Below are 24151 nucleotides of genomic sequence, written 5' to 3' on the forward strand. Positions count from 1 at the left end.
AACATTTCTTGTACCTCCTGTGGGCTACTGCCTACCTGGAATGCTCACCAATGTCTTCTCTCTGTCACTCATGTACTGCACTGCCTTTGCTGCTTTTATGGTTGAAGAAACTGAGGCTCAGAGAAGTGACAGACCTAACATGGCTGTCTTAGTCCATTTGGGCTGCTATAACTGAATGCCATAGGCTGGGTGGCTTATAAACAACAGAAGGTTATTTCTCATAGTCTTTTAGGCTACAAGTTCAAGATTCAGATGAGGGGGCCTACTTCCAGGTTCATAGACAACACTTTCTTGCTGTATCTTCATGTGGTGGAAGGGGCAAGGGGTCTCTATCTCTCTCTCTCAGGCGTCTTTTGAAAGGGTGCTAATTCCATTCATGAGTGCTCTGCCCACCTCACCTCCCAAGATCCCACCTCCTTACTACCATTACACTGGGGGTTAGGATTTCAACATATGAATTTTGGGAGACACAGACACAGCAGTGGCTAACAAGGGATGTGAGTCCAGCTTTAAAAACCTCTCCACCTAAGAGCATCTAACACACAGCACTGTTTGTCTGTTTGCCTTCACTGTTTGGAGTCATTCTCCTGCCTGGTTCGGGGTGTGAGTGATGTAGAAAGGAGGCAAGGTGGGATTGCTTTGTGGAGGAAATGGTAGGGCTGCTGGTCAGAGGGAAGATGGTACCCTAGTTCAAACAGTATTTTAAGGAGGAGACAGGGAGAAGTCACACAGCTGGCTTTTAGCCACACTCAAGATGTGTCCAAAAGTCTCCCAGCTCCGAGGACTTTGATCTTCTAATTATCTCTGGCATCATTTGCATCTGGAGCTTTTCTTAGCAACAGCCTGGGATCGTGACTTCACCCAACCCAGTGGATTCCAAAGGCTTAGTGGCTCCTGGCTCTGGTTGCTGTCTGTGAGAAAACAGTAGACCTCACTTACCACTGTGTGACTGGAAAGCTATGTGAGTTAGAGCCAAGGTCATGGAGTTTTGTGGTCACCCCAGGCTGACCTCTTGTTCTTAGTTGTAGATGACAGAATCCACGTCAGCTAGTTGAAAGAGAAAGGGATTTATTAAGGGCACAGTTAGCTCAGAATCTTTGGGAAGACTGAAGAAGTGGGGCCATTATGAGAGCCACTGCCCGATGAAATCATTAAGGTACTGTCACTTCTGCAGTTTCCAAGAGCCACGCCAACTCTGCTGCATTCTGCACCAGCAAAACCATGCCTTGTGCCTTGCCATCTTTCTCAGATAACAGCTCAGAATAGGTTTCATGTGAACGCTTCTGATTGGTTGAAACTAAATTGTACCAAGAGACCTAGCTGCAAAGTAGCCTGGGAAATGTAGTCTTTAGCTTTCCAGTCTTTTTAGTTACAGGAAAAAGGGAGCAGTGGGAGTAATCATTTCTTGTACTTCCTGTGTGCTACTGCTTTCCCAGAAATGCTCACTAGTGTCACAACTCTGTCACTCACATACCACACCATCTTTGCAGCTTCTGTAGTGCAGAAGGTAGAGGGGTAACAGTGACATAGTCCCTGTGCTCGAGATGCTCACAGTTTGAAGGGACCACAGACATATAACCAGACTTAGAACACAGTGTTATTTGCTCTATTAAGAGAAATGTAGGCCGGACATGGTGGTTCACCTTAGCTATTTGGGAGGCAGAGATCGGGAGGATAGAGATTGGAGGCTGACCCAGGCAAAAAGTTTGAAATACCCCATCTCAACCAATAGCTGGGTGCAGTGGTGTCCACCTGTCATCCCAAGCTACTTGAGAGGTTGACATGGTGAGGAGGATTGGAGTTCCAGGCCAAGCCAGGCAAAAAAAGTTTGTGAGACTCCATCTCAATGGGAAAAAGAGCTGGGCATAGTGGCAAGTGCCTGTCATCCTAGTTACTGCGGGAAGCATAAAATAGGAGAATCATAGTCCAGGCTGGCCTGGGCAAAAAGTGAGGTCCTATCTCCAAAATGACCAGAGCAAAAAGGGCTTGGAGGTGTGGCTCAAGCAGTAGTGCACCTGTCTAGAAAGCGTGAAGTCCTGATTTCAAATCCCAGTACTTGCAAAAAAGAGAGAAGGAAAGGAAGAGGGGAGGGAAGGAGACAGGGGAGGTCTAGGGGTAGGTGTCAGAGAATGCTTCCCAGAAGTGTGGGTACTTGAGCTGGGTACTGAAGGACCAATATGAGCTTGCCAGGAGAGAAAGACAGAGTAGTCCTGACAAGACGTAAGGAAAGTAGGAAGAAGAGACGTTTGACACTTTGGGGATCCTTAATTCCTAGTTCTTATGAACTCAGCCTGAATCCTTTTATGACGAAAGAACAAGGAACCAATTTATCTTGTAAATAGGAGCCACTTTGCTATATAAAACATTTTAAAATTTAAAAAATATCTTTAAAAATTATTCTGATATTATATTACTTAAAATTAACAATTAGATTATAATAAAATTATTAAGAATAAAAATTTAAAATATAACTTTAAAAGTTTTAAAGTAAAACTTTATGAAATTATATTCTTGAAGATTATTTTAAAAACAACTTTTAATGTATTGGGTAAAATGTCTTAGGATTTCTCTGGTTCTCTGCCTTTCTCCCTCTCTCTCTCTCTCTGTCTCTCTCTTTCTCTCTGACTCTCTGTCTCTGTCTGTCTGTCTCTCTCACTCTCTCTCAGTGCTGGGGATGGAACCCAGGGCCTGTGCGTGCTAGGCAAGCGCTCTACCACCAAGAGCCGGTGTTTCGAGATTTCTGAAGCATGTGCACATGTGTTTGTGCACGTCGGCTTGGTGATTAGGGGTACAAGTGTAGTAGTGACTGCTGCCATGTGTTGGGCCGTGCTCTGGGGATGCTGCATTTCCAGTCCTTGGGCCTGGCTCTGTATTAACCCTGGGCACCTCTCTCATTCTGCTTCTTGAGGACTACATGTCGTGAGGCCACTGACCCCACGTTTAGAGCGGAGAGCCCTGCTGGCCTCCTGATTTCTGGTTGAGGCTGCCTTGGGGTCCAACCCTCCCACTACATGCCAAACACCTTGAGAAAGAGAGAGGCTGTGAAGAGAGAGGCTGTGAGGACGGGGCCACCTGGCCTGTACCTCGGGAGGTGGCTCTTCATCCGTGGCTGTGGGAGACACCTGCTGTCCTTGAAGGCAAGCGAAGGCAAGAGCAGCCTTGAGTCAATACAGATCCACATCCCAGCTCTGCCACATGCCAGATGTGTGACTCTGGACAAGTCAGTTAACTCCCAGGACCTGCACAGGATGCTTGTGGTGATCACTCCCTTCACAGGCTAGTCAGAACGATTAAAAGTCAATGCCTGTGGCCTGTATAAGGGCTCAGTAAATGTTGGGTGATGTTGGTGTGGTTACTCTGAATAACACTGGCAGATGGACCTGTGATGACTGTGGGTGGCTGGAGCCAGCTGGTAATGGAAAGGGCTTGGGCTTCTCTGCAGTTGAACCTAGACCAAGCCCCAGTCCTGCCCTGCGCTGACAGTGTGACCTGGGCTCTGTCTGTTTAGACTCAGTTTTCTCAGCTGCCAAATGGGGAGAAAGAAACCTTAGTCTGAGGACATCACAAGCACCAAGAGAACTGATGGGAACAGAAATGCTTTGTAAATAGAAAATGCAGTGGGAGTCTCAGCTCTGCACGTGGCTGTGTTTTAGGACATCTTCCCCAGTAGGGGAGGAAGGAGAAAAGGCAGGACAGGGTGGGTCAGCTGTGGGCTCATTGCCTCCTCCTAGGGCTGCTGCCTGCATGCCTCAGAGCTCCAGTTCTGACTTCAGGGCACAGAGCGTCCCTGTCCTGTCCCCTCCTTCATAGCCACACACTTGGAACCAAACCTTTTGCTCTTTGCTGAAGTGGGCTCTGTAAATGCTTACAGATGGGGCAGCAGGACGATCCCGTCAGGGCCTCTGCTGGGGTGGAGCTAGTTTACATCATTTGTTGGACTGAGACAGACTTCTTGGCCCAACAGGACTTTTGGCAGGCTCCTGAAAACCTGGCTGGCTTCTCTATGTAACCGCTGTCCCTGTTGATTCTCAGGTACTTTGAATTTTACGAGGGGCCTTTTGACTATAACTCCACCCGATGCCTGGAGCTGAGACACGAGATCCTGGAGGTGAAGGTGCTGTCTATGTGAGTGTGGCCCGACTGCGCAGGGGCGCAGGTGCATGTGGAGGTGGAGTGGGCCCAGGAAACAATGGAGCTCTGTCTCATGGAGGGAAAGTAGGTCTCCTTCCTCTGGCCCCGGCATCAGAAAGCCCTGGAGGCTATGTTATGACAAAAGGCCAGGTTTGCAAGGTCACCTCTGATGACTTGGGTGTTAAAGTCCCCAGCTCAGTTACTGACCTCCTTGATTATCATTGCTCAGCTCCCCTCATGTAGAAATTAAAGAGGGCACCGGAGAGCCTGACCTGAAATTCAGTACTTTGCACCACAGTGTTAAGCGTTGCCCTCTTGCTATAGTCTTTCAAAGTTTTAAACACCTGAGATAATCAACTCCTAAAGAGAAAAGGCTTATTTTGGCTCACGGTTTTGGGAGTTTTCAACCCAGTGTCTGTTGGATTAGACTTGTGGTGAGGCAGCCTGTCACAGCGGGGAGTGTGGGAAGGAGCAAAACCTCTCACTTCAAGGCCAGGATGTGAAATGAGCAAGAGGAAGAGACCAGGTTCCTCTAACCCCTTCAAGGTCAGGCTCCCAATGACCTGGAGACCTCCCACTAGGCCTCATCTCTTAAAGGTTCCACAATATTCTAATAGCACCACTGTGGGGAATAGCCCTTCAACTCATGGGGGACATTTAAGATTCACACTACAGCAGACTCTATAGGCTTAGCTGCTGCTGGAAAGCAGCAAGAGTGAGGCCAAAAGTCCAGCTGGGATTAACCACATTGGTATGAGCCCCCAGTGGTCTGTGAAACCCCCTCTAGAGATGAACACATGAGGCAGCCCACCTCCCGTACAGCCCACCCAGCCACATGCAGACTACAGACCACACACACTGGCCTCAGCCCTCAGGGAGCTTACAGCCCATTGGAGGAGAGAGATATGAGCAACCTAAGAAGACAGGGTGATTGGGAACTTGACCTAGGCTGGGTGAGGAGGGGCTTGCTAGACAAGATTCCCAGAGGAAGGGACAGTGGCGCTCCGGTCTACAGAGTAACAAACATTAACTAGGCCAGGAGGATCCCAGATGGAACAGTTTGTCCAAGGCCCTGGGCCAGGAGGGAGCCCGCTGTGTCCGGGCTCTGAAGGACTAGAGCAGCTTGAAGGCCAGCGTGAGCGGAAGCTCTGCCACAAGAGGGACCTCAGCGCAGACCCGAGTCTGGATTTTGTCTTTTTCTGAGGACTGTGGGAACCCAGGGCAGGGCACAGGAGTGTTATCTGTTTAGTGTTTTAAACACTGCTGAGGGGTTAGGATTTAGTGACAAAGCCCACGCCAACCTCAGTTGGGAGCCAAATTCAGAAGCTTGTAAGCAGAGAGCCTCTGTCTTTTCTCAGAAGTCAAATATTTCAGGTCCTACATGCTTGACTAGAAATCCAGCATACTCTCCTGAGAGCATTTTCAAAGAATTTTTAAAACTAGAAAACATACAGTTTATTTATGGTTACTTCAAGGTCTTAATAGGAAGAGTTAAGAAACCCCATAAACTAGTCATCCTTCTTGGCGACTTCCCATCCCTCTCTCCATGGATTTTCTTTCTTTCCTTTTTTTCTGTTTTAGTTGAACAAGCTAGGTTTATTATTCCTGGAAAAGAGGCAAAACACATCCAAAGGAATCATGGGACATCTTAATAAATGTGTCAGAAAAACCTATTATAGGATCTAGGCTTTCTTAGGTGATGGATTTTCTATATGTTGGTGTTGGTCCCTGCTTTGGTTTTCTAGGGCCACTGTGATAAAGTCCCAGTACACACTTATTTCCTCACAGTTCTGGAGAATGGAAGCTGAGAGCAGGGTGTCTGCCAGGTGGATTTGTTCTGGGGCCTCTCTCCTTGGCTTGTGATGGCTACGTTCTTGCTGGGCCCTCACATGGCTACCCCTTGGTCTGTGCCTTGTGTCCAATCTCTTCCTTTTGTAAGGACACCAGTCATATTGAATTATTGTTTACCCCAATGGCTTCATTTTACCTTAATTACCTGTTCAAAGGTTTTTTTTTTTTTTTTAAATGCAACCACACTTTGAGATCCTGGGGATTAGAACTTCAACATACAGCCATCCCAGCTGATAACCTCAGGCGTATCTGGGCCTTCATGGCCTGCCTCTTACATGGTATCTGCCTTCTCTCAAGCCCTGAGAGGCAAGGCCAGGTACTTATGGGGCACCAGGATGTATGCCTGAGGAATGCTGAGGCACAGCCAACCCACTGCCTCCTTTTCTGAGCCCCTAAGCCAAGGGCCTGTGGGTCTTCCAGGGATGAAATCAGAGAGCCCCAGAGGACAGCTTCTGGTCTGAGTGGACCTGATATCATCTAGGGACCTGCCAGCTTCCCTGTGCTCCAGCTCAGAGTCATGACCTGGACTCATGATGTGACTGGCCCTGAGAAAAGGTCAGATCTCTGTCTGTGGATGGAGGTCGCTGGATGGATGTGCTCATGTCCCTTTAGGCGCACAGAATGTCAGCTGGTGCTCTGTCTGAGGAAACAGGGAGGCGTGTGATTCATCTGAGAATCATTTTGATCCAAAATTGCTCAAATCAATGGTTAAAATCAGTCAGCCAGAAAATTCCCACATGGCAAATGCCTCGCTCCCTGACAATGTCAGATTTATGAGGAATTATTCTGTGATGATTTGTTCTGACAATGCATTGTTGCGATTCTTGTTAAAATTATTTATTTGTGATTTTAGACATTCTAGGGCCTCTATTTTTAAATAAAAATCTTTAGTTACTGCTTATGCTCACACCCTGATGGGGGTGGTGCCTGAGAACTTCATGGCTGGGCTCCCCCAGAGCCCCTTCTCTACTTTTCTGGGGCTGGGAACTTGGTTATGCCAAGCCCAGCAATGAGACCAGGAGAGAATCTGGGAGCCACGGCTGCTGGGCAGACACCTACTGTCTGGGCTGGGAGGCTCTTTGTGCCTTGGAAGCTGAGTTCTGGGACAGTGTTCACATATCTGTGACCTCTGCCAGGCCAGGGCTCCTTGAGGGCTCAGGTATCTCTGAGTCTGGCCCTGCACAAGTCAGGATGCACTTGTGCAATGAATGAGTGAGCAGAGGAAATGGGTCAGACTTGGTTGCAAACAAAGGAAGCCATAAAAGAAAAGGGGGGGGTGGCACAAAGAAGGGCAATGAGAAGGTCATTGTCATCTCATGTGATCACCACCTCTTGCACATGCAAAATCAAGTATATCACAAAAGCTTGTAATAATAAAAAGCCAGTCCCCTGCTCCATGTCTGCTCGTGCTAGCTCAACTCCTTTTGCTTCCTGGTTATTTCTTCGGGTAATTACCTCCATCCCTCTTAGTAATATGCACATGCTGCTGTGTCTCGGCTCACCACTTTCCCCACGTAGGTGAGGATTTGGTTCCCTTACACCAGGTCCACCCTCCTCCCTACGTTTCCCCAGTTGAAGGGTGCTATGATTTTCATGTGGTTTGCCCTGCTGAGGGATCATGTGCTGGAGGCTTGGCCCCAGTATCCATGTTGAGTCAGTGGGACCTTTAAGGGGAAGTCTAGTGGAAGGCCCTTAGGTCACTGGAGACATTCTCGTTGGAAGAGATTGAAGCCAGTCTTGTGGAGTGAGTTAATTCCTTCGAGAGTAGGTTATTACACAAGACTAAGCCTGACTCCTGAGTCTCTCTGGCTTCCTGTCTTGTTACGTGATCTCTTCTGATGTGGCCATTTCTCTTTCTGATTCTCTGCCATGTTGTGGTGTAGTTAAGGGAACCCTCATCAGAGGCTGAACCGGTGGGACCACCTGATCTTGAACTTTCAGCCTTCAAAACTGTGAGCTATGGAGGGGGTGAAACTAATTAAGATGCATTGTAAGCACATATGTCAATGTCACAATGAAACCCCCTGTACAACTAATATTTGCTAATAAATAAATAAATATATAAAACAAATCTGTGAGCTAAATAAACCTCTTTTCTTTATCAGTACTCAACCTTGAGTATTTTGTTATAGCAATAGAACACAGTCTAATACAAGATGTGTTGCTAGTTTAGTTCCTCTATAGATAGATTACCTAAGTCACATATTTCTCCTTCTACAAACTATAGACAGTGTCTCTAGCTGCTACACCTTGTAAGATAAGGCGTTAAATTTATTCCTGCTTTTCAGTTCCTCTTCCAGCCTGTGATCAGTCATCCATGAGTTCACATCTTAAACATCAAGGCTAGTAATATTTACATTTTATTTTTAACCACAATGAACCTTTTCAGGACTTTCTTTAGGACTGACTTTAAAATTTGAGGACCAGTAGAGAATGTTTTCCATTATTGGGACAATTTTTGCTCACCAAAGGCCAGGGAGGCACACTGGTTCCATCTCCTTTCTTGACCGCCCCCCTATGCCCCCTGGCGCTTTTAGCCGTCTTGTATCCCCTTCATCTCTATTGTGCCCTATTTTTTCTCACTGTCTCCCCAACCTTCAGGGCATTGCTTCAGGACCTTCCTTCATCCTCTTGTGCCAACTTGGACGAGAGGCTTCTATGGAAGTTGAAACTGTCCAGGAATGTCCCTTCTCTACTGTTTCAGGTTGAATGCCCCTTTGCTTAGGACTCAGCAGCAGATTCTTTCTTGTTTGCTTCTTTTTTACTTCTACCTGTCCTCAAGTAAAGTCCCAGGAAGCAAGGAGTCGTTCTGTGTCCAAATGATTTAATTTTTTCCTATTCTTGATGATTGATTGGTCTGTTGGGTTGGTGGCTAATGACTGGTTTGGTAGGTGTTATTTTAGGTGAACATAACTTCTGCACCATCTTCCAGCATCAGGGCTACATGGGAAGCATGAGGGTATTTGTTCCTTTCGAGATGATCTGGTTTTGTTTGCTTGTTTTTTGCTTTTTTTCTGATCAGAGTGCTTCTGAAATGTCCCACTGGTGTGCCTCAGTGCCCAGTGGGACCTCTTAATTTGGAGCTCATGTCCAAACTCTTGAACTTTCTCTCGAATCTCTCTTCCTTCTCTCTCTCCTCCCTTCCTTCCTCCCTTCTCTCCTTCCTCCCTTCCTTCCTCCTTTCTCTCCTTTCTCCCTCCCTTCTCTCCTTCCTCCCTCCCTTCTCTCCTTCCTCCCTCCCTTCTCTCCTTCCTCCCTCCCTTCTCTCCTTCCTCCCTCCCTTCTCTCCTTCCTTCCTTCCTTCCTCCCTTCTCTCCTTTCTCCCTCCATTCTCTCCTTCCTTTCCACTCTTCTCTCCTTGCTTCCTTCCTTTTTTTTGCAGTACTCGGGATTGAACTCAGGGCCTTGTACTTGCTAAGCAGGTGCTCTGCTGCTTGAGCCACTCTGCCAGCCTGTCTCAAATCTCTTGATATGGTATTTCCTCCTCTTTATTGCTCTCTGTTCCTTTTCCTAGAGCACCTAGCAGTCATGCCTTGCATCTTCTGCATCGTTCCTGCAGCACTCAGATCATGAATCATTTAGTTTCTCACTCTTTGCCCTTTGCTTCTGCATTTTGGCCAAATTCCTCAACGTCACCTTCCAGCTCTTCTAGTGAACTCTTGCCCCAGAGCCTTTTCTGTGTTCTCAGAGCAACCAATTCTTATTTCTAAGGATGTAGTGTTGACCTGAAAATCTCTGGGGACACTAAAAATAGTTTTTCAGACTTTTGTTCTTCTTAGTTTTCCTGTGGTCATTTTTTCTGTTGGTTATCTTGGCCTGTCTCCTTTTAGGGGGACCAGGTGATCCTGGCTTGCCTATTCAAGTTTAAACTGAATACAATTAAAAGCTGGTGTGTGCTCTGTGTCTGACGTTGTTAGGCTGCTGCTCACCTTTTTTGCTGCTAGAATGCTCAGGTCTTTCAACTGGGAATATCAGTTTTTCGAGAAGAATGGACAATCTGATTTATCTCTCCTCTCCCTTGCTGGACATGATATTTGACTGGTGCAGGTGGTAGAATGAACTTGATGGTTCTTACAGGCTCGAAAGTGATTCTCATTTTCACGGCCATGCCCCCTCCCCCCCCCCCTGCTTTTGAACTTTTCCTCTGGGCAGTCTCATCCTATCCTTGTGCCCCACCCTCGCCACCACCACTTCTACTGAGATGCCCTCCTGTCCTCCTATTCATCTAATAGGTTTATGCCATTTTTATTCTTCTTGTGGAGTATTGGTGATGCCTTGGGAGAAAGGTGAGAAGAGCTGGGGTCAACTCTGCATCTTTTTTTTTTTTTAAAGTGTAATGTGGGAGAGTTTAATGAGACAAAAAAGTGTAAAGTGGGAAAGTAGAGCCTTCAGAGTTGGAGTAGGTTCCCAAGAGAAGGTGCCCTCCCCTTTTTTTGCGTTACTGGGGGTTTGAACTCAGATCCTCATGCTTGCTAAGCAGGAACTCTTACTGCTTGAGTTACTCTGCCAGCCCTCAACTCTGCAGCTTTAAGTAAAAATAATCACTGCATTTGTAAAGCAATCTATGAAATATTTTTATCCGGATGATTCCATTCGATCTCTCCGACAACTTTGAGATTGGCAGGGCCAAGACTATGATATCTCTGAGTCTCAGAGAGATTAAATGACTTGCCCAGGTCACATTGCAAGTTGGGGATGGAGCCAGGATTCAAGGCTGGGTGTCCAGGCCTTGACCTCGGTCCAGGGTGTGACAAGGGCACCGGAGGCACAGAGAATATAGGGCTCAGATGCTGTTGATGCAGGACCCTGACCTGGCGCATTGGCAGGGCTGGGTCTGAGAGTGTTTAGGCAGTGTAGGATGCTGTCCTAGGGGCGTGTGGATGGTAGGAAGGTGCGGGAAAGAGCAGTGGGGAGGCCAGGGTGTGACTATGTAATGGTGCTTCTCCTCTGATGTCCTGTAAGCCTCTGAGAGGACGTTAGAAAAGCCAGGAGGAAGGCTTGCTTTACCTCAGGACAAGAGGAGGGGCTCCTTCTAATTCTTTAACTGCCAAGCAGGCTTCTGCCCCAGGGCCTTTGCACTGACTCTTCTCTGCCTGGGATACACTGTCCCCAGGTATTTTCATGGCTCATGCCTGTGTTATTTCAGGTCTTCTGTGACAGGTTTCTGCCTCAGGAAAGCCTTTCCTGATCAACTCACTGGAGGCAGTCACCTCCCTATCCCCTTCTCCTACCTCACTTTTCTTCATAGTCCTGGCCACTTCCAGACAAGGCATTCTATGTTTGTTCCCCATCTGCCTTCCCCACTCTTCTGAAAACTCCGTGTGAGCAGGAAGTTGTTTTCATCACTACTGAATTTCCAGTTCAGCCATATAGAGGTGTTCAATTAATGGAGACTTGATTTGAACCCAGATTCATTTAGCCATTCATTAGTCTGTTGATATACTCAGCAAATATTGTCCAGGCACTTTCTGTGTGCCTCAGCACTGCTATTACAGCAGTTCAGCCTTGTGCAGGCTAACTGTGTGCTCTACCACTGAGCTACATCTTTAATCCCCCACCTTTTTTTGCTTTTGCTGTTTTGAGACAAAGTCTACTTTGTAGTTCAGGCTGACCTTGAACTCATGATCCTCCTACCTCAGCCTTCCAAGTGCTGGGATTATGGGAGTGTACAACTATGCCCAGTTCTGCAATTTGTATTTTTGATTTGGTTCATTCATTCATTCATTCAACAACATTTATTAAATGTCTATATTTTGCTAGACACAATTCTGGAAGCTGGAGATTCAGCACTGGATATAAGAAGATACAATTACAAATATATACATGTCAATCTATAATATAAAAATGAATCTTTGTCATGGGCTTCAATCAAAGGGAGAATCCTCCGTGATTTGGATGTTCCCTTTCCTAAGAGTGCTTGGGAATGTCCCCAAGCTGACATGCTTAGAGCCAACCAGCATAAAGCCTGACAGGTGGCATTCAGAGGAAAAGGGACACTCAAGTTTCTCTTCTGTGATCTGCCCTCAGGAAGGGCGTCCCAGGGTCAGGAGCTTTGTGTGTGCTGTGCAGAGTCAGAGAGCGTGTGCGGGGGTGGGGGTGGGGGTGACAGGCGTTCTGCTATGGAGATGGTCTCATCCTTCCATACACAGATATTCCTGAGAGAACTGTGCCAGCCTTGGCCATGTGAGGAAGGATGATTTGTTTGAGACAAGGTCTAGCTATGTAGCCCAGACTTACCTTGAACTCCCAGGTGCTGGGATTACAGGTGTGAACTACCACATTTGGCAGTAAACAAGTTATATACTCACAGATCCCTAGAAACAGGAGGCAAGCCACACCATTCAGGGCCCCATGGGGAAGCATCAGGGTTGGTCAGGAGACAGGAGTGAAGGGCAAACATGGGCATGACCTTGCTTATGGTTTTCACGGGGAGGGCGGGGGGTGGGGTGGGAAGGGCAGGGCCAGGGTGAGTAGGGTAGGTGAGTTTAGACCGGGCAGGCTGAGGCTTAAGGTCAGCCTCTTGTTGTGTGATGCCTGGCCCTGGAGATGGTTACGGCCAGGGGACAGAGGCTTGCTAGAAAGAAGGTAGTCCCCAGGGAAGGCTATGGAGTGCTCAATTTGCATATGAACGGCAGCACACAGATTTGTTTGCTGTCTTCAGGAATTATCACTACAGCACAAAGAATGCAGAACCTAACAGAGTTGATGCAAAGCCTCAGCCCCAGATCTGGCATCTGGGGTTTCAGGGAGGAAGTGTTTGTGTCCAGGTGACCCTCTCATTTGCTCTGTCATCCGCTCCCACAGGGTGAAGCAGTCGGAGCTGTTCGACAGGTGGCAGAGCCTCCAGATGTGCAAGTGGGCGATGAACATCTCGGAAGCCAACCAGTTCAAGTACCTGTCACTTGTCTGCCCTCCCTCCTCCCAGTGTGGGGTCCACTGTCACCTCTGCAGATCTCCATCATCCCACAAGGCCTAGCTCTTGGGAGGCATCTCTCCTAGATCTGGCCCAATGGGCTTAGGCATCCGGCAGTGACAAGGCAGGCACTCGGCTGGCCATTGTCTTCCACACTCTCCTGTAGATCTGTCGCAGCTCTACAAGGTCGTTGTCATCTCCAGCACATAGTTGGGGTTCCCTGAGGCTCCTAGCGGTGAGATATGTGCTTGAGGTGTTCCTGCAGGCCCCGCGGTCTCACTGTCTCCCACTCCTGGACAGTTCTAATGCCTTTGTCCGAGCCCCTGTGATCTGATTACCCATTGTGGGCATCTGAGGCCAGCTGTAGATTATTTTCTAATTGCTCTCTAAACACAATTAGCAGGTTATAAACATCCAGGGAGGCAGCAGCTACATCCCAGGGCTCTCCTGTGAGAGCCAAGCAGATGAGCGATGTCCAAAAAATCCTTTTTATTAATGGTGAGCTTTGGGGTCCTCTCCATCTCAAAAATCCTGTGAGTCTATGGTATCATTTTAGTGCAGTAGACCTTATGCTGTGGAATCAATGTGATCCAGGCCCCTTGAGCTGAAACCAGTTCAAATTTAAATACTTCAGGAGCTACCAACATGAAGGAATCCTGCATGGGACATTGTGAAAGGCAAATGGCACTAAGCGCTTTGCATTTTCTTCCTTCCTTCCTTCCTTCTCTCTCCCTCTCTCTCTCTCTCTCTCTCCCTCCTTTCTTTCTTTCTTCCTTCTCTCTCTCTCTGTCTCTTTCTTTCTGTAGTACTGGGGTTTGAACTCAGGGCCTACACATTGAGCCACTCCACCACTCCTTTTTTTGTGTGATGAGTTTTTTTCAACACAGGGTCTTGCAAACTATTTACCCAGGCTGGCTTCGAACTGAGATCCTCCTGATCTCTGCCTCCTGAGTAGCTAGGATTACAGGCATGAGCCACTAGGCACCTGGCTGCATTTTCTTTTTAAATCATTTGTTCCAGTTTGTGGTGATTCCAGGCCAAGAGCTAAAAGAATAGTTTTAAGTGTCACATTTTTAGAATTGGGAGTATTTAATGTCATGAACCCTAAAGACTGTAAAAACCCAGTTCAGGTCTGGGCAATGGTTTGCAGAGACCCACCTGCCAGAAAAATAGAAGCCGGATGCCCCCTGGGGGCAAAGGAGGCCTGAGCACCCAGAGGGGAGACTGATAAAACAGCACTGATGAGGGAGTAGTGCAGCAGGATGCGAGGATGTGATCCGGGCTGAGACGGAACACAAGACTCACTGGTGGACTCACTCATCCAAGTCAAGAATGAAGCAACTGGAAAACAATGCAGTGAGAGGCAGCAAGAGGCAGGGATCAGAGAGCACTATGGGGTGAGGGAGGGGAGGAACTTTCTGGTTTCAGGTGTGGGAAAGGATGGTGACATCAGGCCTTGCTGTGCTCTAATGGAAAAACCTTTAAGGCCAATCATTTGCCTCTGCTCTCATTTCAAGCTCCTGGAACAATGATATTTTTCCTTCAGGTTGGCAGGAACCTATGCAGTGGAGACGTGAGGTGTGAGCATTTCAATTACAGGAAAGGAATCTTGTAACAGAGGCTTTCCCCTATACTGTTGCCCGCAAGTAGACATTTTGGTATTCTGGTTTATCTATCAGTCACTTGTAAGTTTGGTTAGTGTGAGTCAGTCTCCCTCAATGAGAGTACTCTCCAAAGGACTGGCAAGCTTGAGTTTCTGCCCCAGCAAAGCTGAAAGGACCGTATGCTTGTTTGTAATGCAGGACTGTGGTCTCTGCCTTACCAGGCTGAAGCCTCCCTTCTGGAAGCCTTACTTATACTTTAAAGCCCAACTCTTCACAGAAAGACTGCTCTCTGTGACAAGCAACCAGCAGGGCTCCTCAGTGAAGTCCCTGTCAGAGAGAAAAGTCACAAAGAATAACTTAAGCTTTTGGCAAACTGGAGTTACAGAATTACAGAGGATCAAAAATGAAAGAGCTAACTCAGCATTTTATATATGAGGAAACTGAGGCCCAGAGAGGCAAGAGACCTGCTCAAAGCCCCACAGCTCTGCCCCACCCAGAGCAGAAACTAGAACCCAGGCTTCCTGACACCAACCCATGTTTCCATCCCAGACCTTTGTGGGAGCTTTCAAAACCTCCTCCTCCTCAGCCTCTGTTAGTGGTCATGTCTGTGCTCTGTGGAGAAGGTGACCGCTTCCCCTGGGGCTGCCTGGCCCCTGGGGGTGACCACTGTGGAGCTAGTGCTAGGGAAAGCAGCCAGCAAGTGCCCCGCCCACTGATGCAGCTTTGGGAGGAAGTGGAACCAGTGGCTCAGAGCCCGATGTGGGGAGGGGGACAGGGACAAAACCCTTGGTAAAGTCTAATATCCTGGGTGGCCAGGGCGTTTAGGTCCCTAGGAAAGGACAGCATGGTGTGCCCCAGATCTGGCCGTATAGAGGGGCCTCCCTGGCAGGCCCAGAAGAACGCACTGAGGGCTGGAGCACCTGTGGCAGAGAAGAGAGAAAGTCAACTATCTGGCCTGGCTGGTGCTTCAGCCACCTCATCAGCCCCATTTTCCCTGCAGGTGGCTTCTTAAAAGCTGGCATCCAGGCTTTAACCCATCTGTATCTGCTTTTCATATTTCTGAGATGAAAGCCTTAGGGATTTTTTTTTTTAATGAACTCCCCCCCCACACACCCGGAAACAACTTTGGAAGCCAGGTTCTGCTTTCTACAGGAGGCCAGCCAAGGTCAACCCACCATCCCAGTTTCTGACTGCCCCATCCCTAAACTCATTTCTGAATGATGGAAATGAGGCAATTTGTTGGTCCCATGGGTTTTGGTCTTGACAGTCACAGTGTGCCATCGGGGCTGACACCCTTAGGAGGAGCTCCCAGGGGAATTGCGCTATGGCAAAAGAGTGCCACCTGGGAAGCAGTAGATCATTCGCAGGTCCTCAGGAAGTGGGGAACACAGAGGGGGCTTCCTTCCAGCCTGTTCAACCTTCCAGACAAATGCAGCCAGGGCTTCCTCAAAGGAACCTGGCCTGGGCCCTGGAAGGGCAAACAAGGTAGGAGGAGGAAGGCTGAGGTGAGGGAGCAGCCTGATCAGAGGTGAGGGGAAGGAGTGAGGGAATGGGGCTGGGGTGGTTGTGTGGGATGGGAGAGGTTCAGATCTATGACCCCTCTTCTCCCTGAGGCTGTGCTCCACCCCGTGACACCCTCCTGTTTCTCTGCCCGGCAGGTCCACCCTATCCAGGTGCTGCAATGCCCCTGCCTTTCTCTTCACCACCCAGAAGAACACTCCCCTGGGGACGAAGCTCAAGTACGAGGTGGAGACCAGCGGCATCTTCCACATCAACCAGGAGATCTTCCGCATGTTCCCCAAGGTGTGCTGTGCACGGTGGTCTGGCGGGGTGGGTGCCCCCTATGCCAGTGATGACTCACGCTGTGCACCCAGCTGCTGGTTCCTGGTTGCTTGGTGCTCTTAGGCCCAGTAGCCCTGTCTGGTAGAATGAATGCCAACTGGCTATCGTCTATGCGACTTTTGGCAAGAAAGAGTTAAAATTCTGCCCGTGGCATTGCTTGCTGAGGATGTCCTGCAGCTATCTGGGAGACTGCTTGCACATTTGTACCTCACTGAGGCAGGCACGAGAGCAAAACCAGACAAAGGATGTGAGTATCGGAAAGCACACCCCAATCCAGCTCTAGGCACTGCGAGAGTCAGCTCACATCCGATGACCTTGGACAGTTATTTCGTCCTTCACAGCCTCAGTGATTTGGATTGGGCATAGGTTTGACTGCTCATAACACAACATTCTTGATAGCAGAGACTTAAACAGGAGAGACATTTATTTATTTTTCCCTTTCACATGAGGAAAGGGAAGTGGACTGAGGAGGGCCACCATGGTGGCTCCTGGGCCATGGGGACCACGGAGTGACCCATTCAGACCACTGAGGCTCACTTGGGCTGACCAGTGGTGCAGATCTGGCCCCAGACTCAGGGAAGGGGCCCTGGAAAGTACACTTTTAGCTGGTTCAAGTGGTTCTGTACTGTGTGTGTGGGTGACTGGGAGGTGGCCTTTGCAGACAGGCAAGTGGCAGGGGAAGTATTCGTAAGCACATCATGGAGAGCTCCAGGCCCAAAGCAGTTCTTTTGGACCGATTTGTGGACATGCTGAGTGGAGGCACCATGGGTCTTTCTGAAAGAAACCTGAGGCATCGCTGAGGAGTGCTCATGAGTTTGCAAAGCCAGTGTCTCCCTGTGTGAAACTCAGCATTCCGGGGATGGGGTGAGGAAGGAGTTGAAGGTGACAGGTATCACATGTGTCCTCCCATCTAACAGTGCTGGAAGGATGGTGATGAGCCACTTCCAAGGTGGGTCTTGCAAGGCCTGAAAAATGCCAGGTGAACTTGCATGCCCTGCGGGTCGCACTGGGGTATGAAGCAGCCTGATCCAAGGAGAGCCAGGGTATGGACTGGCCAGGTCCTAGGAAATAAAGTAGGGTCACCAAACATTTTTTGGAAAGGGTCAGATAGTAAAGGTTTTGGGCCTTGCAGGTCACATCATCTTTGTCACAATTACTGATAGTTACCATCCCAGCACCAAAGCATCCATGGGCGTGAGTAAACCAACAAGAATGGCTATGTCCCAGTGACACAGAACTCTGAATTTTACATAATCTTCAATGCCACAAAATACTCTTCTTTGGGTTGTTTGTAACCATTTAAAAATACCATTTCCAGCTTGTGGGCATACAAAAGCAGACAATAGGCCAGATGTGCCAGTTTCCGAATAAGAACCTGTGACATTCTCTTTTAAGATAAGTAAAATTGAGCTGGGTGTGGCGGTGCACTGCTGTAATTCCCGTACTCAGGAGGTGGAGGCAGGAGGATCACAGGTTTCAAGGTCAGCCTGGGCACAAAAAGTAGTGGAGACTGTCTCAAAAACAAAGGAACTTCAACTCCAGTAATGCAAAAAAAAAAAAAAAAAAAGTATTTATTTGGGTTTGTTAAATTTCAGCTTCCTGTCCTCATCCTGGAGATTCTGATTCCATGCTATTTGAATGGAGCCTTGTCATGGATATTTCCAGATAATTCTTGATTTGCAGAAGTTTGGGAGATACCCATGCGAATCATAACAAGCCTTGGATGGTTTTTTTCCAAAGAGGGCTGGTTTTGGTTTTTTTTTTTTTCTTCCTCTGGTAGGTTAACAGTGTAGTGTCCCCACTGGCTATGAGATATCCGTACTGTCCCTGTCTGATTAATTAGCTGTAGACATGGACAGAGTCCCCCCAGAGGGACCCAGCATCACCTCTAGATGTAGATAATTCCCGATGGCCCAATTGCTGTGTGGTTCTCATGGGACCCCGCTTGGCAACTGGCCGGTGGGCACATGGTTCCTGGATGTCAGAGGCATCCAGAGATAGGGGGAACCTGGAGCCACTAACAGTAGCAATTCTCTTGACCACGCTTCTCATCCATTGCTTATGGGGCTGTCTCTTGGGGCCAAGAGCTCACAGAGGCGGATGTGGTTGCAAAGGTGAGAGCCCTAGATGGAGATGGTGTGGGTTCTGACAATGCCTGTGCCTCCCTAGGACATGCCCTACTACCGGTCCCAGTTTAAGAAGTGCGCGGTGGTGGGTAACGGTGGCATCTTGAAGAACAGCCGCTGCGGGAGGGAGATCAACAGCGCGGACTTCGTCTTCAGGTAAGAGCGAGTGCCACACTTGCTGGTCCCCTGCATGTCCCCTCCCCTGGTGTGGCCCACCCTGTGCCCTGCTGCGGCCCTACTCCCTGCCCCTGCACACCCTCAGGCTCCAGGGTACCCTTCCCTCTCTGGCCCTTTGGGCAGGTGTTGAACTCTCAGGTCCTCAGTTTCTATATCTGCACAGGGAAAGCATGCAATGGAGCAAACAGCACACTTTGAACCTGCGGACTCTTGGGGCATGCGGATCTGAGGGAGGGGTCCCTGTTTGGGTTCTCCCCTTCCACAAGCACTGGTAGGAACCTGGCCAGCCTTGTCACTTCACTCTGGGTTTACTAAGCTGGAGACTGGTCCTGGCATTTCCTCTTTCTTATCTGGAGCCTCTCCTCCATCTCTTTGGGGATCCTTTCTCTCTTCTTTAGTCTGGGAAAAGATTGGTTGAAAACAAGATCTGGGCTGAGTGTGCAGTGGGATTGCATGGGATGTGGTTCCCAATCGTAGAACCACTCAGACTTGGTGGTGTGGACTGGAAAGTAGAGGTGGCTTCTGCATATTTTGACTTCCTGGCAGTGTAATAGCAGCCTTCTGACCCTAGAAGAAGGAAGCCAAGGACACCCTGCTCCAGGCGTGGAAGTAGCATCACCACCATGGGTCGGTGGGTGGTGTGTATGGCAGTTGCCTTCCTCTACTGCCTCTACTGTCAGCCCTCCTGCTCCCTGTGGATGCCTGAGTCCTCCAACTTCCCAGTCCTTCCTGAATCCTGAACCTGCTACAGGAAACAGGGAATCTCCTCTTAAAAATGTCTGGCAAGGAGCTTTGGTAGTTCTGGGGGTTACCTGAAGTTCCATCCAGGCAGTGACTTCAGTAAAGTCATCTTGCCCATGTGTAGAGTGGAATTTGGGGTTAAGTGAGATAATGCCTGAATAGGCCTCAGCCTATCACCCTGGACACACCATTGGTGCCAATAAAAAAAATCAGTGGTTACTATTTCCAGGTCCTATCCCCTCTCCCAGAATGTTCGCCACCCTGTCCCCTAGTCCCCACCATTGGTTTTGCTAACTTCACTGTCCTTCTAAGCTCAGCTCAAGATCACCACCTCCTTCCCTAATCCCCCTACAAGCAGCCTTCTCTGGGCTCCCACCTCTCAGGGTCCTACTTCTCTCGTGGCATTTGGCACCCAGCTCTGTAATCAGGAGGAAGTGAAGTTGCCTGTTCGTGGAGACTAGAAACTTACGAAGAACTCCTATGACTGTGACCGGCACATCCTAAGTACCCAGAAAATAAGTGTGAAATGAAGGGAGGAAGGAACGAGCCAGTGGAAGAATGGTTTACAGGACCCTTGGGGTGCAACAGTAGGTGACAGATTACCAGGCTCTGCTGCTAGGCAACTTGTGTTTGAGCAAGGGGCTATGTCATCTTGGGTGAGCAACCCATCTACTCTGTCTCTGCTTCCTGAAATGTAATATAAGGGTGACAGTAGCACCCATCTCTGGGTGGAATTACACAACGTGGAACACATAACTAAGTTTTGCTATACTAACAGATATGCCTTTTAATATTCCTCTCATTTTGAGGAAATGAGATGAAAGCAATTTTGAGCAGGGAGAGTGACAGTCCATGCCAGGATCACGTGTGTGGTGACGATCAGAAATGGTGACACAGTTCTGCCTGCTCTTCTACATTAGCTCTCAGGCTTGAGAATATAACAACTAACCCTTTCTTTCCCCCAGGGGAGCTCACTGTCTACCACCTGAGACCTGTTGTAGCATCGTTGTTTGCACTAGTTTTAGAGAGACTGTGGACCTTTCATCGTTCTCACAACCTTTGTCCCAGTAGTGCAGCAATGGCAAAACCTTACTGAATGCCTGCTGTGTGTCCCCAAGATGCATAAGTCTCTGCTGTATTCTGGGCGATGTCCATCCTGGGTGATGTTGTATTGGGAAAGAGCTCTAGGTTCAGGTCAGGAAGGCCTGCCTTCCCCCATCCTGCCTTGACCGCTCCATCTCATCGCACTCCTTGACCTGTAAATGCTGGATTTCTCCTGTGCACACAGGGACCCTAATATCTGCCCCCTCAGGTTATGAGTGTTGCATATAATCCTGTGCAGCTTTCTGGCATGTCACAGGCACTCACAGAATGGTAGTTGATTGTACACACCCCCTGTCTTTTTTATTTTATTTTATTTTTTGGTGGGACTAGGGTTTGAACTCAGGGTTCACACTTGCAAAGCAGGCACTTTACCACCTGAACCACACCTCCAGTCCATTTTGCTTTGGTTATTTTGGGGATGGGGGGGTCTTGTGAACTATTTGCCAAGGCTGGCTTTGAACCTTGATCCTTCTGATTTTAGCCTCCCAAGTAGCTAGGATTATAGGCATGAGCCACGGGTGCCTGGCAACCCCTGTCTTTAAGGGGATATAACACCTGCTTTCCATAGTGGGCAGATAGAAGAGGTAGGGCTAAGTTGTAAGAGAGATTCTGGTTGTGTTCTTTGGCTCTTCTATACAATTATTCCTTGCACCCATGCTTCTCTTGGAGGAAGGACAGATCCTTCCCATGGCTCACAGTCCTTGCCTTTTCTTCCCTTTCTGCCCTCAACTTGCACCATTCCCTCCTGTGCTCCAGTCACCAGGCTCTAGTCACTTTTGGATGTTCCCAGTTCCCTTCTATTACAGGGTCTTTGCATAAGACCTCTGTCTGAAATGTTCAAATCTTCTGAGTCACCCAGCTAGTCTCCACTCCTTCTCAAAATTTATTATTTGTCCATTCATTATGTAATATTTGATGTGAAGAAATATTTGTACCACATCCATAGGTACAAAACAAAACAATGAGGTGAATATCTGTAAGCCATCCACTTAATTTAAGAAGTTGAATGCTGGCATCCAGCCAGCATCTCGCCTGGTATGCTTCGTCCATGCTCCACCTGTTTCTCTCCAAAGATATCAGTTCCCCGAACTCTGTACTTATTATTCCTTTATTGTTAAAAATTGTTTTATTACATGTAGATGCACCCCTAGTACTTTTTTGTTCAGTCTGCTTGCTTGGGGGCTGGATTAATTTCCAATTGCTGCTATAACAAGTCACTACAAGATCAGGGCTTGAACAAGTTTTATCACCCTATATCTCTGGAGGCCAGAAGTCCCAGTGTGCTACAGTCAAGGTGTCAGGCAGGGCTGCATTCCTTCCTGGAGGTTCTAGGAGAATTGGGCTCCTTTATCAGCTCCCAGAAGCTGTCCTTGGTTCATTGCCCCTTTGGTATCAGCAGTGTAGCATCTCCAATCTTTTTCTCTGGTTCTGATTCTATTGTCATGTTTTCTTCTTCTTTTTTTTTTATTCATATCTGCATACAATGTTTGGGTCTTTTCTCCCCCCTTCATGTTTTCTTCTTACAAAGACCCTCATGATTGTACTGGACCCACCCAGAAATCCAGAATAATCTCTCCATCTCAAGATCCTTAATCTCAGCTGCAGAGACTCTTCTACCAGATAAGGCGTATATTATTCAGGGAATTGGTGTTTTGCAGGTGTCTTTGACGCTCCCCACTACAAGTTATACTCATGTGAATTTGTGTGACTTGCTCTGTCATTCTGTATTGCATTTTTGATTTTTTGGTGGTACTGGGGTTTGAATCGTGGCCTCACACTTGTACACAGGCACCCTACTACTTGAGCCACACCTTCAGCCTCTCAGCATTTATTCACCCACATTTGTTCAGTTCTCCTGCCAGTGGGCTTTTGCCTACTTCCTCCTTCGGACCTTAGTTTAAAGGGATGCTCCACTGCATCTGTCTGCTTGGCTTCATGACCTTGTCTTCCAGAGGCCCAGGGACTAGGGCTTCTGCTTGTAACTATAGGTGTCAGCTGGTGGTTTCTCTGCCCCCTCTCCCTCCACCCTATGACTAGAACTTCAGTGAAACCAGAAACTGGGCCTGTTTGTTGTCACAGTGTCTGATGTGAAGCAGAAATGTCAGAGGAGACAAATGATAGGTCTTTGGTCTTACTGAAGAAAAAATTCAGGGGCAGTTGCAGAAAGAGTGTTTTTTTTTTAACAGAGTAATTTATTTTAGCAAAAGATAGATCTTATTAAAGCCAAAGTGATTATAAAGCAACAGAATACAGCCAAAGGAAACTGAGGGTAGGTGGCTTGAACAAACAGTCACGTTTTCGGAGCTCCTAGACTTAGGCACTTTTATGGGGACGGCTTAATTATTATGCTAATGATTATGCTAAAGATATGTACATGATTGTGGAGTTTTCCAAGAAATAGGGGGGCATTTCCAAGAACAGGGAATGGGGAGTGGTTTACCTACTAAGGTGTCCTCAGAGCCAAGATGGCAATTTGAGGGGAGGTGCATGCATGAAACTAACCTTAATTAGATAATAAATGAGGCCTCTTGCTAATCTCTAGAATTGGGAAAGTCACTATTGGACTCCTTGCTGGGGACCATTGGCCACTGTTCCAAGAAGTATGTAGTCTTAACCGTAGTCAACCACTACTCCAGGACAGTAGTGGAGGTTTGGCAAAATGTTCCCAGATTCGGTGCAGCACCCATTCCTTAACTCTTTTGGTTATCATTATTCCCTATCTGACCTGCCTACTCCATATCAGAAGGACCACTGTCTTTTGGTTTTGTTTTTTGGTGGGACTAGGATTTGAACTCAGGGCTTCACCCTTGCAAAGCAGGTGCTCTAATGCTTGAGCCATATTTCCAGTCCATTTTGCTCTGGTTATTTTGGAGATGGGGGGAGGGTCTCATGAACTATTTGCCTGGGCTGACCTCCAACCATGATCCTCGTGATCTCAGCCTCCCAAGTAGCTATGATTGCAAGCGTGAGCCACTGGTGCCCAGCAGGACCACTGTTTTATTACCTAGTCACTGAGGTCCTGCCCAGGTGGCCACCTCTGTATCCCTCTTCCCATGTGATCACCATCCCTTCCTCCACCTTGCCCCCATCCCAGCCACCTGCAGATGACTGATCACCTGCATTGGGCTACCTGTCTCTTTGTAGGTGCAACCTGCCCCCCATCTCAGAAAAGTACACTGTGGATGTGGGAGTGAAGACGGACGTGGTCACCGTGAACCCCAGCATCATCACTGAGAGGTCAGTGGCCCTCTTTCTAGAGCACGGCTGATGGTAGGTGGCCAACAGTCACCTGCAGCCACTGGGCTCTGGAAATGTGGCAGGTCCAGATTGAGATGTGCTGGCTGTCCATGTAAAACATGCACCAGATTTCAAAGACTGTATATGAACAAAATAGTACCGCATTGATTTTTTATATTAATTACATATTGAAATGATAGTATTTTTATATATTTGGTTATTTAAATTTAATTTATTTTCCCCATTTATTTCTACTTTTAAAAACATTCAACATCACGCATGGGACCTGCATTTTATTTTACTTGAACAGCACAATTCTAGACTGCTCTCACTTAGGGTTGGGCCAGGAGCCTTCCAGGTATAACCAGGGCATGCCGTGTTATATCTGTTAGCATCCATATAACACTAGAGAAACCTCATGCAAG

At 48.0% G+C, this 24151-nt stretch overlaps 1 protein-coding gene across 4 annotated transcripts in view; it reads left to right on the plus strand.

The window, feature by feature from the left end:
- The window catches only part of St8sia5 (ST8 alpha-N-acetyl-neuraminide alpha-2,8-sialyltransferase 5), a 74941-nt gene that overhangs the window by 38485 nt on the left and 12305 nt on the right, over window positions 1-24151 (plus strand). For 2 of the 4 annotated variants that reach the window (XM_020169191.2, XM_020169192.2), the window contains 5 exons: window positions 4033-4125; window positions 12787-12873; window positions 16158-16302; window positions 18511-18623; window positions 23634-23726. In XM_020169191.2, coding sequence (XP_020024780.1) covers window positions 4033-4125; window positions 12787-12873; window positions 16158-16302; window positions 18511-18623; window positions 23634-23726 — 531 coding nt within the window. The remainder of the gene's footprint in view (window positions 1-4032; window positions 4126-12786; window positions 12874-16157; window positions 16303-18510; window positions 18624-23633; window positions 23727-24151) is intronic. The other 2 variants (XM_074069880.1, XM_020169193.2) reach the window with 1 other exon arrangement.

The sequence above is a fragment of the Castor canadensis genome, chromosome 4, assembly GCF_047511655.1.
Source record: "Castor canadensis chromosome 4, mCasCan1.hap1v2, whole genome shotgun sequence".
Lineage (NCBI taxonomy): Eukaryota > Metazoa > Chordata > Mammalia > Rodentia > Castoridae > Castor > Castor canadensis.